The sequence below is a fragment of the Myotis davidii genome, unplaced genomic scaffold, assembly GCF_000327345.1.
Source record: "Myotis davidii unplaced genomic scaffold, ASM32734v1 scaffold1069, whole genome shotgun sequence".
NCBI classification, from domain to species: domain Eukaryota; kingdom Metazoa; phylum Chordata; class Mammalia; order Chiroptera; family Vespertilionidae; genus Myotis; species Myotis davidii.
This window is the reverse complement of record NW_006300018.1, coordinates 1,673,597-1,686,561: the sequence shown is the minus strand read 5'-3', so window position 1 is coordinate 1,686,561 and position 12,965 is coordinate 1,673,597. Positions and strand designations below refer to the sequence as shown.

The 12,965-nt window shown below is 53.2% G+C and overlaps 1 protein-coding gene across 19 annotated transcripts in view; it reads right to left on the bottom strand.

Moving 5' to 3' along the window:
* The window catches only part of TLE3 (transducin like enhancer of split 3), a 45,542-nt gene that overhangs the window by 8,058 nt on the left and 24,519 nt on the right, over positions 1–12,965 (bottom strand). For 14 of the 19 annotated variants that reach the window (XM_015571984.1, XM_006776072.2, XM_015571987.1 and 11 more), the window contains 5 exons: positions 7,671–7,875; positions 6,108–6,124; positions 1,992–2,111; positions 1,118–1,168; positions 315–467 (listed from right to left, as the gene is read on the bottom strand). In XM_015571984.1, coding sequence (XP_015427470.1) covers positions 315–467; positions 1,118–1,168; positions 1,992–2,111; positions 6,108–6,124; positions 7,671–7,875 — 546 coding nt within the window. The remainder of the gene's footprint in view (positions 1–314; positions 468–1,117; positions 1,169–1,991; positions 2,112–6,107; positions 6,125–7,670; positions 7,876–12,965) is intronic. The other 5 variants (XM_015571985.1, XM_015571989.1, XM_015571993.1 and 2 more) reach the window with 3 other exon arrangements.

The following is a 12,965-nucleotide window of genomic DNA, read 5'->3' as shown; positions in this document are numbered from 1 at the left end:
GCCCTCCCCCCGCCCCCCAGCCAGCCCAGTTTAGAATCTTCTGCCCCAACAGCCACTCATTCTTGCCCAACCTTGTTTAGCTGAGGCCATGGTGACTTTCCCACTTTGTAGATGCAGCAACCAAGGCTTAGAAACATTACGTAGCTAGCACAGGCCAAGCAGTAAAACCGGCATTTGAACCTGGGCAAAGCCCAACCTATTTGTTTTACCCCATCCCTCTGCCCTCTGGTCAGCATCACTCTGGCTCCAGTCTCTTTTCCGACGTTTCCCCTCCACCCCGACCCTCCGCAGCACCAAGGGCAGACCCCACGTACATGACCAAGGTCTTTGGTCTTGGAGGAAGGTGTGCTGCTGGAGGAGGCCACCGAGGCGGGGCTGGTGGGGGCATCCTTTTTCAGGCCACGGGCTTTGTCCAGCCCATTTTCAGGAGGGGAGTGTGCTGGGCTGACCCGGGGTGTTGCTGGGTCCTAAAAACACAAGTGATGCACAACTGTACTCAAAGCAGCAACCAGCCTAGACTCTTTCCTGCGCTGGGATGGAAGGGAGTGGGCATGGGTGATAGGAAAAGGAGCTTGGCTGAGAGACTGGGGACCCCAAAGTGGGGGTAACTAGTTCTTAATTATCTAGTCTGATCCCTTCGACTCCCAGGTGGGGAGACTTGGGGTCTGGGTGGGGATGGGGTGACCTGCCCAAATCACACACAGTTCAGGACTCAGACTGAGCAGCTGGGCCTCTTGGCCTTGGGTGGATCTGCTCCAGCTCCTCCTCCTGGCTGAGGCTGACCCAGGGGTCACAACCCCACCTCCAGACCCCAGGGTGGTGGGCAGAACACAGCTGACCTGGAGGCCGTGAGGAACCAGCCCTGGCCCTAATCTGGGATCTCTGGGGGGTTCTGTGAGGACCCGTCCTGGGAAACCCGCAGTGCCCATGAAGGCCCAGCCACCAAAGCCCTGCTCTGCTCCTCCCCACCAGCCTGATGCCCCAACTGCAGAGGCCTCCTCGCGCTCCACGCTGCCAGTATGTTAGCACAGTAGCTGAGACACAGAGCACCCACCAGGCAGGAACACTCTCACACGCCCAAGCCGAGAGCCGCCCTGCAGTCCAGGCCTGCCCTTACCTCATTGGAAACATCCACCACTAGATCATCACTCTTGTCCCCATCACTGTCCTGCACCGAGAGAGAAGCCAGTAAGAGGCCACACCCTCCCCACCCCACACCATCCCCACCCTGCTTCCACCAGCCGGATTTGAACCCAGGCCAAACCCGAAGTCCACCAAAGGCGGCCCTCCTCCTCACTGTACTCCAGCCTGGCCCCCAGCCCTGGGGTCATTCTGCTCCCACACCCACTGGCAGCCACGCCGACAGCTGGCCCGTTATGTTTCTAAGCCCCTTTAACTTGTCTCTTTGAAGCCAGACACTACTTTCCAGTGGGTTTATATCTGCCATCATTTACAAGGAAGTGACTGGTCTCACTTCACCATTTCCACACTCTGTGTGGGAGGGAAGATGAGCCACAGCGCCCAGAAATGCAGCTGAGGCTTCGGCTGTGCAACGTGTCCAAAGCCACAGAGCAGCCAAGTGGCTAAAGAGGCCTTGGCGCAAGACCACCAGGTCCCGGCATAGCATCGGCCTTCCCTCTGTGCCAGCTCTCACCCTGCACACTGCACAGCCTGCAGGGCAGGCACCACAGTCAGGCTGTAGGGTCAAACTGTGAGCAACACAGATGGGCACTCCAGGAGGGCCCGATGGCAGCCGGGGTTGTTGGCCTGTCCCTGAGAGATGCCCTCAGTTCTCCCCAGACTCCGCCGCCCGCTGCCCTCCACCCACCTCCCCCAGGCCACCACCTACCCTTGGTGGGACCCTCTCCTGCCCTTGGCCCCACTTACTAGTATGTCTTTCTGACTCACCCACAACAGGTCCTGTGGGTTCTCCCACACCCCAGCCTGCCCACCACAAGGCCCAGCAGTGCCCACCACACCCTCAGACATACGTATCGGCTCAGGCTGTCCTTGTCCTCGGCCTTCCGCTTCTTGGCTTCCATACTGTAGTCTGCAGAGCCCCGATGCTTCTCACTGACCCGCAGGCTTTCCGAGGGCGACACTGAGTTATTCTGGAAGCAGGAAGGAGGTTCAGTGTGATCATTTCACACACACAGTCCCAGCTAACTCAGTGCGCTAACTCAGGAGGTCAGTGCACGTGTCCTTCGTGTCCCGAAGGTCACAGCTGCATCAGCCCCTCACCAGGAAAGCCTTCCTGACTCCACTGACTAGGTCCCCCTGAGAGAGGCTCTGGGAGCATCACAATTCGCTTTTGTCGCCAAGCCGCTGCTACTAAGTAATTAACCTTGCCATTAGCCCTGTGCCCTCTGGCCTATGAGACTGTGCGCTCCTTCAGGGCCGCCCCCCCCCCCCCCCCCCCCCGCTGCCTTCACCCCATCTCATGCCTGTCACGCGTATTTGTTCCAAGAAGGGATGAGCAAAATTTGAACCAAGTCCTGAAAGATGGATCTGAGCTGACAAACTGGAACCATGTGCAAATCTTCATCTGCTGACCCGACAGGAATGACTGCTGCCAACAGGCTTCCTAAGTGGAGGTGCAGCTTTGGAGAAATACCAGGATTTCAAAGAGACAGAAATGCGTCTTCCCTCCGAGAGATGGGAAAAGGGCACCAGGGAGGCGGCAGTCCTCCCTGTTCCTGTCACAATGGGAACGCAGCGGGAAGCGTGCCCAAGGCCCGCTGACAGGAGGCAACATGAAGGAAAGCCAAGTTCCTCTGGCCTGGACCTAATGCGTTCTCCCTTCAAATACAAAGCAAGCAGGGACAAGACAACTTTGGAACTCGAGGCCTGGGGAAGGCAAAGACGGGCCTACAGCTGAGGCAGCCTGGAAACAACGCTCTCCGGAAGGTGTGAGCGCCACCCTCAGAGGAGGACCTGTGGGCTCCCCGGGTGACGGCGGCAGGAACGCACCACGTGGCTGTCAGCACCAGGCTGGGACCTAAGGAGGGGCACCTGCCGGCAAACCTCTGTGCCCAGAGAATAAAGCCAGAACCAATGTCCCCCTTGGGGTGGCTGGTTAGGTTTACTCTGGTCTCAGAGCCAAATCCCTAACCTTCCCTCACTTTCTCATTACCCACCCCTGTTCTGAGTACCCAGCATGCAAGGGATGGGGGGGGGGAGGGGGTAGCGGGTGCCCAGGATGGAGGAAGAGGCTGCCTTCCGGGAGCTTCCAGTCCAGCCAAAGAGAAGGGAAAGGCCAAGCCATCAACATCCATGCAGTGCAGAGGTGTGTGATGAGGACACACAGGGACGCAGAGGGACGTATGTACACAAGAGGGCATCAAAGGGCGGGTGGGATGAGCCTACACCTCCGTTTTCCCATTTTCCTGGGGGTTAGCGCCGGCGTTTGGGGGAATGGTGTGGAAACCAGCTGCAAACTTAATTTCCTTTGCTAAGCCGGTTTCTGGGCATCCCTTCCCCGCCAAGTTTCTGCCTAAAGCAAATTAAAATGGCAGAGTTATCAAGCATTGAAGAAAAAAATGGAAGTTATAATGGAACTGCAGTTCAACCTTCCCCACAGCCCTGCGAGTGACGTCGATGTGCGCACAGCCGCAATTCAATTAGCTGCTGCAAGCCTGGCAGAAAAATCACCGTCATTTCATTTCCCTTCCTCCAACGGTGGCCGCCCCACGCTAAGCAGAAATGCTTCCAGGCCCTATCCTTGCAGGCGGGCAGGGAGGAGGGGGCGTGTGGCAGCTCGTGTTTCTCCTGCGCCCCAGAACGCAGCTCAGAGCACAGCGAGCTCTTTCTTCTCATGCAGTCAGGCTGAAAACCCTGCTGCTACCGGAGAGTCATGTCAGGCATTTAGCGGCATCGATCCAGCCCGCCTCTGGCTGGCAGGCGGCCAAAAAACTAAGTATTTTTTATTGCTTCGGCTAGGCAAGGAAATATGAATGAAGCTACCTCTAATTGGACTCTAGACTAACCCCTCTGGGACAGCTTCCAGCCCGTCCAGCCATTCCCCCCTCCCACCCCGACAAAGCTTCGTCCTTCCGGCCGTGGGCCACATCTGTTGACAACCTGGTTTCCAAAGGGCTGATTGCTTCAGACTACACCCCCTCCGACACCATCCCCGCATGCACACAGCCCTACTGCCTCTCCCAAGCTGCCCATCCCGCCCCCAGATGGCATCTTGACTCATTCCCACTGGACTCTCCAGGGGCCTGAGCCTGCCCCGCTGCTTTATACATCCGATGTGCATGGATATGGGAGAGTGACATCGAGTGAGCAGCTTAGCTCCTGAGGGTTCCCTGGGGGTTTCTTGTAGCAGAAAGCTTTCATAAACTGGGGCAAAAAGCCAAGAGCAAATAGCTATGAGGATGAGGGCGATGCGAAGACAGGGAGGGTTTTGGGCTTCAATGACCCATTTCCTTCTGCAACAGGTCCATTAACCAGGTCAGGTCTGGGACCCTGGGTTCTGTTCTGAGAGGTGGGGTCTGCCTAACTAAGCTGAGAGGCTGGCTGGGCAGGAGGATGCCCATCTATCTTCTATACCAGCCGTGGGCAAACTATAGGGGTTGATCAGTCTGGTAGGCAGAAGCAGTTAGGGGCAATCAGGCAGGCAGGCAGGCAAACGGTTGGGAGCCAATAGTCCCAGATTGTGAGAGGGATGTCTGACTGCAGGTTTAGGCCCAATCCCGGGTATCAGGCCTAAACTGACAGTCAGACATCCCCCAAGGGGTCCCGGATTGGAGAGGGTGCAGGCTGGGCTAAGGGGACCCCCGCCCCAATCCCTGCTGTGCACAGATTTTGTGCACCAGGCCTCTAGTGTTAGAGATAAAGAAACTGAGACTGGGAGAGGCCAAGAGAGTCAGCCAATGTCCCATGAAGCCAGGACCAGACCTAAGCTTTGAGGGGTCCAGTCTCGGCCTTCTCCTATTGAGGCAAGCCACTTCTCCAAATGCCACCCTCTGAGAACCAACACTAAAACCATCAGAATGAATTTTCAACTTCAGTTATTTCTTTTCTTATGTCGTGAGCCCCTCCCGGGCCCCTGTGTGGATCTGGATTTCTGAGCAGAGGACCGGTCCAAAGGGGACACGAGCACTGCTGCTCAGAGGGGCTCACACTCCGCCTGGGCAGTGGCTGCGAAGGGGAGGTGGGTCGGGATGGCTAGTTAACTGCCTGACCTTCCAAGTCCTACTTAACACAAGGTAACAAAGCTCTCCTAGCAGATTAGGTGGCCCCGGATACAAGGACAGCTATGAGGAACAAAATGCCTTTGCTAATCGCTGGAGGATATTTTTTATCCAGACTCCACCGTGCTTATTCAGAAGGCTTATTCACTTGAAACAGAACCTCTGAGCCTCAGTGTGATCAGAAAGATTTACAACAAATCTCAGAGCTGGCAGATGTGCAGGCAGCCTGGCCTTAATGCTCACTTCCTAGCACTTTCTTAAACCCAGAGCAGAGAGAAACCTCAGAACATGAGGAGACAGGATCATAGGGGGGCAGCCAACCCGGGGGGTGGCGAGGCACCCCCACCCAGGACGTGGAACACCTAGGTCCTAAGCCAGTGATGGCGAACCTTTTGAGCTCGGTGTGTCAGCATTTTGAAAAACCCTAACTTAACTCTGGTGCCGTGTCACATATAGAAATTTTTTATTTGTAACCATAGTAAAACAAAGACTTATATTTTTGATATTTATTTTATATATTTAAATGCCATTTAACAAAACAAATCAACCAAAAAAATGAGTTCGCATGTCGCCTCTGACACGCGTGTCATAGGTTCGCCATCACTGTCCTAAGCCCTGGATCAGCCCAGAGACTCCACAGACACCCTGGGAGGCCCCAGTGCCGGCCAGCAGACCTCTCTGGTTAACCACTTCTCCTGTAAAGGGAGTTGGAGCTCATTTAGTCAGAGCACTTTGACAAATGATGGACCAAAAGCCTGGAGATGAAGGCTTCCCCAACTGAAGGTCACTCTCAACAGGTGACAACAACTCCCATTTCCTGACAACACTCCCCCCCACCACCAGAAAAGCACCTGGTGCCCTCCTCCCGCCCCAAACACACCCAACTGATTCCGGAGTGCTGACACTTACCGCACTGGATTCTCTCTCTTTGGGGACCGAAGGCCAGGACAGGAGGAGGGTCAGGGCCCCAAAACAAAAAAGAAAGAGAAAAGGTCAGTCTCAATGTTTTCAAGCAAGCAGCGGTCCTGGCCTCCCTGTGGGGCAGCCAAGGCAGGGCTTTAGGGGACGTTGCTCAGTTTGGAAATTAACTGCCCCAATTCTAACACTCCCCCCGGCCCAGTCCCGGGCAGCCTGGCGGCCTGGCTCTCCCAGACGTGCCGAGGAGGACACCGCGGCTACTGGTCAGCATTTTAAGCCTAAGCTGGGGGAGGGTCGTGCTACGGAAAATATCCATGGGATCTGGGACTGAGAACATCACTGCTTTTTAAAAAAGCAATTGTGAGAATGGTGTTGTTTGTTGTTTAGTTAACACCATTCTCTGTCTCTTTTCCCAGAAGCCCCTGGAAGCAGAAGCCTCTGATTACTTAACCAGTCGGGCGCTAACACCCTAACTGTCCTGCCTGCGGGGGGGTGGGGGGGGGATCCCATCCTATTGCAGGGAAGAGATGTAAGCCTCTGGCTCCCACAGCCTGGTGCCACCTTGGGGCCCCATCCTGGGCAGGATGATGACACTCCAAGCCCCTAGTGCCCAAGAATGTGGTGCCTAGGGGGCTCGGAAGGTGCCAGCTGTGTGCCTTGGCAAACATCTAAGGGCAGATGAAATCATCCCGCTGGATACTTTGAATAGGCATTATGTGATATGTCAATTATATCTCAATAAACAATAAAGCTCGAAAGACCACCTCAGGGCAGAGCACACAAGGTGGCGGTTTTTGAAAAGGGTCTCCCAGGAAGCCGGCCCCTTCCTCTCCCATTCGAACTGAGTCCTCCGGAGGGCCTGCCCTGTGCAGCTTCCTGGGTTCTCATGTTAGGACCCAGGGAAGGGTGGGAGCAGGTCCTCATTGCAAGTCTTCCCAAGCACCGTCCGCAGTAGTGTGGTGGCAACCTCTGCCTAAAGGCAGTCAACTCACAAGTTTTTACGTGAGTGCTGACTGCGTGCCGTTTCCAAGGCACCTGCGTGGGTGAGACACACATTCTGTTCAATACCCCTGCCCTCAGAGGACTGATAATCCTGGAGGACAAACGCTTTCCAGGGGTAGGATACAAGAGGACAGTAACAAAGGCTCAGTTCTTGGGACTCTACCTCTTAAACTCTTATGTGAATTTGCAAAAGACCCCAGCCTGGCCAGGAAGGCATCCTGAAGGCGTGGGACTGAGGCCGGCCCTTAAGACTAGGCACGGTGTCTAGGAAGATAGGAGTGGAGGGTACTCTGGGATGGATGAACAAGGTGTCTTCCAAGGCAGAGAATCCGGTGTACACTGGGGGTTGGGGGGATGGGCGGGATTGGCATGGGTGACAGGACTCTTGTTCCCACCCACCAGGAATTCAAGAGACAGCTCCAAAGCTTCTGCTAACTCCTGATCCTACGGGGATAGCATTTGCTGTGTCCACTAAGTGGGGCCTACCGGACCTCTGCCCCAGCCCAGCCCTGCCCTCTGCCCTCTGCCCCCAGCCCCAGATCTAGGCCGCACCTCTGTGGTCCAGCTCATGGTGGTTCTTCTCGTCCTTCACTGTCATGTGGGCCTGGCTGCCCAGGGCTCCGAGTGCCAGCAGCCCCGAGCTGCTCCCTGTCACCGGGGGGATCCCTGGAGGCTGGAGGCCTGATGGGTGGGGTGGCAACTGGACCGGGGGGCCATGCGTGGCATGGGAGAGGTGCTGCGCCTGGAGCTGCTGTTGCTGCAACGAAGTTGGTGGTGAGCACAGCTGAGCAGGAAAGGACAGGGGAAGCCACAGGCTTCCTTCATGTGGCAGCCGGGGGAAAGGCCCCTCAAAACCTTTGTCCCCAGCTCAGTCCACATGCTGTATTGCTAAAGGAAGTCTGTTAATGGACTGCAATTTAGATACAAGATTTATGTCTTCAAACACTCCACCAATCCCCCCACCCAATTCAGGATAAAACTTCTCCATGTTTAAAAGTCAGAGATAAAGCATGCATTTAAAAACCAGCCATAGGAGCTCCCTCTCAGTGGAGGGGATCCATGCCTAAGCTCCTGGTAGTTCATGTTTGTTCACGCTTACATGCCTTCAACATTAGCAGCCACCACCCCCCGCCCTGAGCCCTTATCACAGGGAAGGCTCCCCTAACACTGAGGCACTCCAGGCCTGTCTTGGAGCGAGGGCTGGCTCCAGCAGCCAAGTCCAAGATCAAAAGGAGGCCAAGACTGTGAAATGAGAGCTAATGTCACTGGACAGCAGAGTGAAGAAGAGGGTAACAAGAGTGGAGTCTTCCCTGGCTGGGTCACTCAGTGGTTAGAGCAGTCCCGCTATGCCAAGGCTGTGGGTTCGATCCCCAGTCAGGACACATACAAGAATCAACCAAGGAATGCATAAGTAAGGGCAGCAACACATCTATGTCTCTCTCTCAAATCAATAAACAATGAAGAAAACAGTGGACTCTTTAGAACCAGTGCAGGATGCAAACCCCAGCTCTGGCCCTTCTTACCGTGTGACCTCAGGCCGGTTACTCATTAAGTGAGCTCATAGCAGTAGCTAACATTTACCAGAGGGCTTACAATATCTCCTCTCTGTCCTAAACCTTGATCTGATTAACTCAGCATTATCAACAACAGCAACAATAACAGTCCCTAGCAAAGGAGTTTGGCTCCCTGCTCCAGACACCATACCCCTTCCCAGCACTAGCCTCGGGGTCCTCTCTTTCCTTCTCCCCCCTCCCACACCCAAGGGATTGGCTTAGGGCAGTGATGGCGAACCTTTTGAGCTCGGCGTGTCAGCATTTTGAAAAACCCTAACTTAACTCTGGTGCCATGCCACATATAGAAATTTTTTGATATTTGCAACCATAGTAAAACAAAGACTTATATTTTTTATATTTATTTTATATATTTAAATGCCACTTAAAGAAAAATCAACCAAAAAAAATGAGTTCGCGTGTCACCTCTGACACGCGTGTCATAGGTTCACCATCACTGGCTTAGGGCAGCCTTAGATCTCTCTCCTGCAGCCAAGACAAAATGCCCTTTGTCTTAACATTCCCAGGCTGGGGCCTTGGATGTGCTGGTACCCACCTGTACATACATCTTTCCTCTCAACTAGCACAAGAGGAGGGAACCAACATTAATGAATGCCTGGGCGTTTCCAATATTATCTCTGACCCTTCCATTCACCTGGCAAAGGAGCGGTTGTGCCCATTTTACAGATGAATAATTGACGCTTGAGCGGGTAGGGGGAGTAGCCAGTAACTAGCAAAGTCCTATCTCTAGTAAGTGGGATCTGGGCTCAAATCTATCAGCCACCAACCTCATCCAGAGAATATTCCTAAGGAGGACCCCAAAGTAAGAAGAGCCAAAGTCTGATAAGCTTGCATGTCAATGTTAACTGTGACTTTGGGGCCACTGCTAACCTATGGCAACACACAGTAAAGGCCCACAGTTCTGATTGGAGGTAAGGCTCCAAGAGGCAGTATTTGAGGTCAGAGTTACCTACCCCGCTCTCCCACAGCTAAGCTGTAAACTGCCAACCTGGCCCACCCCAAAGTTAATGGCAATCACAGCTACCACCGCACCCTTGGCCCAGAGAGCTCGTTTCTCAGCTCTGGGAGAAAGGCTGGGACTTGCAGCCAAGACCTGGGACGTCTGTTGCTGGGCAGTTTACAGAAGCTGCTGTTGGGCACTGGTCCCAGTGTGACCTGACCCCAGCTCTGTCCCCAAGATGCCCAAGCAGGAACCAAGTGCAGGGACTGAGGAGCTGGAGTCACAGGAACCCAGTGCAGAGATCCAACCCACCGGCTGGACTCAGCTTTCTGGGACTGGAGCTTAGAGCTGAGGTCCCCCACCTTTTCTGTGTCAAGAAAATGTAATTTTTATATCTAATTACAAAAGTAATACATGCTCAATGTCAGAAATATCACAAATAAGTAGAGATTTACAATCTTTTCCAAAAAGCTTACCCTTCAATCCCACTCCCTGGAACAGACTGTTCATCTGTCTAGATTTTCCTTTACAAAAATCCATAAATTTCAAATGTATTTCTATACAAATAGGCTCTTGTTAACTTTATTGTTATAGAATTGGATTTTAATTCAGAGGGTTACAAACAAATCAATATTTCCTTTTTAATGGCTGCATAGTATTCCCTGGTGTGGCTGAACCATTCAACTTTTTTTTTTTTAAAATCCTCACGGGAGGATATTTTTTCCATTGAGAGACAAATTGATGGATTAGTAGCCTCCCACACTCACCCTGACTGGGGCCAGAGATTGAACCCTCAACCTTCCATCTATATTCTAACCACTGAGCTAAATTGGCCAGGGCTGGACCATTCAACTTTATCTAGATGCTAAGTTTTAAAATGAGTCTCTGCTGGGGGCGCTATGGTTTTAGACCAGTTGCTGGTAGGCCCACCAATACTACTATAGTTAACTATTCAGTAAAATTCCAGAAAGCAAAAATGGAGGTATTTAGTCTACTCTTTACTGTGTATGGCCAATAAGATCACTGGAGGGAGAAGGGAGAGAGGAAGGGAGGATATCCTGGCTTCAAAGAAGTAGCTCTGCTGCCTGGGAACAGGGCTAATTCCTCCATTAGCAATTCTGTGTCTACAGAAAGAGCTTATTGAAGATTGGTAGCCATGGAAACACCCTGATTCTTACCTTACCAGGTAAGGTCTGCCCTGGGACCCAACCTTCTAGGCTCATCTTTCAAATGCCACCTCCTCTAGAAGCTCCCATCCTCCTGGTCAGCTTCTCCCTTCTAAGAGTTCTAACAGCTCAGACTTGAAATCAGGCAGACTAAGGTGGACAGCCAGATGTCCTTTACCAGTTGAGACCTTCGATGAGTCGGCGGACCTCTCTGGGCTCAATTTCCTCATCCGTGAAATGGGAATCAGAATGCAACCCATTTCTCCAGGTTGTGCAAGGATCACATGCTTTACTACATGTCAAAACGAAGCAGGTGCTCAGTTAATATTAGCGAAATCTATGGCTGGACTGCAAATATAACTATGTCTTTCATCTTTATATGATGCTTGGCAACTTGTGGCTTCCAGAAAAACAGAGACCTTGTTCTATCCGTCCCAGCACCTCAAATGTGGTGCCTGACATGCTTGCCGGGAAAAGGTAAACGTGGAGAGAGGCTGGGAAGTAAGACAGCACAGTGGCTCTGTCCAAGAGTGACCACCCACCTCCCACATCCATGCCTCCTCTCCAGGGCCCATTTAGATGCAGCTCCAACTGTTATTTGGGACAAGGAGCATCAGTGTGGCTTCCTGCTTCCTTCCCTGAAACATGAACCCGTGAACCAGCATCAGAAACTTGGAAAACAGAGGCTTGCAAAGCTGTTGCACTTCCAAGACTGAGTTCTGCCGTTGGCATGTCAAGCACAAGTCTTCTTTACAACGGAGGAAAGGAAACTTCCATGGTGCCATGTACTTCCCATCTTCAAGTACCGGAGTTCCCCCCCGCGCAGCCAGAAGGTCTCCTCTGAGCGATCTGAAGGCAGTCAAGAGTGGCCCCACAGGCTTCAGGAAACAGGAACAGACGAGGCAGCCTCCAAGGCTTCCTTCTCAGGGTGGGGGCAGATGCCAAGGGCTGGCTGGGCACAGGTCTTCGCCACAACACAGTGAGACAAAGTTTTCTCCCTAGTGGGGCAGGGGGAGCCAGCTGGCAATTGACGATCCGTGCATCTCACCACCCCCATGTCACAGCCCAGCCCCTCTGCAGGCAGGCAAGCAGGCAGGCAGGCAGGGCACGGCCCTCCTCAGGCTGCATTTCTAGCCCCTGTGACATCCCTGACTTCAGAGGACAATGTGCCAAAACACAGTCACATGTGAGTGAGAGGATGACCATATTTTCAATTGGGAAAAAGGAACCAAGTCCATAGTCTGAGGAGGGCCCTGAGCTGACCGCTTTGCAGCAGCCTGACTCGGGTTTCCGCTATTCCTTCTCACTCTGGGACTTCTCCATCCATGATGTGAAAGGAAGTCAAGCACCGGCCCGGCCCGCTCCACCTCCAATCCCAGAAGAGGGGCTAGGAAACTGGACCAAGCCCACCCACGCATGTTCTTCCTGCCCCTTTACCATTTCATACCAGAACACAAGCATGTCCAAGAAGGTGTCCTATGGGGCTTTCGTGTGTCCCCATCCTCCACACGTGTGCCAAGTGGGAGGTATGGCCACTTACAAGTGAGGCCACTGGGAAGACTGTTTGTAGAGCACATGTAATTGCATTATGCATATCATGCTCTATGTTTTTGTGAGCTCATTTAATGCTTCACTCCTCAGGTTCACGATTTGGGCTAAACTTAGTGAAGTTCTGTGTTCTCTAAATGCTTCCAGAGCCACGACCCACTGAAGATGTCCACCAAAGCAAGCACAGAGTCCTCGCTGTATAAAATGAACACTTCCTGCCCTTGAAGGAGAGGGGGAGCAGCCCCAAGCCTCCACTCGTTCTTTGCTTCTCATGGTTGGTGGGCCCATAGCTGGTGGGGATCACAACAACCCTTCTGATCCCCAGTTCAGAGATGGGGTCAGGGTCAGAGAGGCTAAAGGTCTCTGCCAGAAACAACCAGAGCCAGGACTCAACCCCAAACATTACTTGTCTCCACCACGGCCGCCTGGCTGAAAGAAACGATGCATTCTAAGGCCTACTCTCTTGCCATCCTTCTTCCTCCTGCAAAATTCAATCAACTGCCCAGCTGGTGTGGCTTGGGGGTTTGCTGGAAGCCAGTCCACCCTTGCTGCTTGACACAGTCGCTGCAGGGAAGAAACATCTGCACAGCATATGTTTCAAGGGACCTGGCGTATCATATCG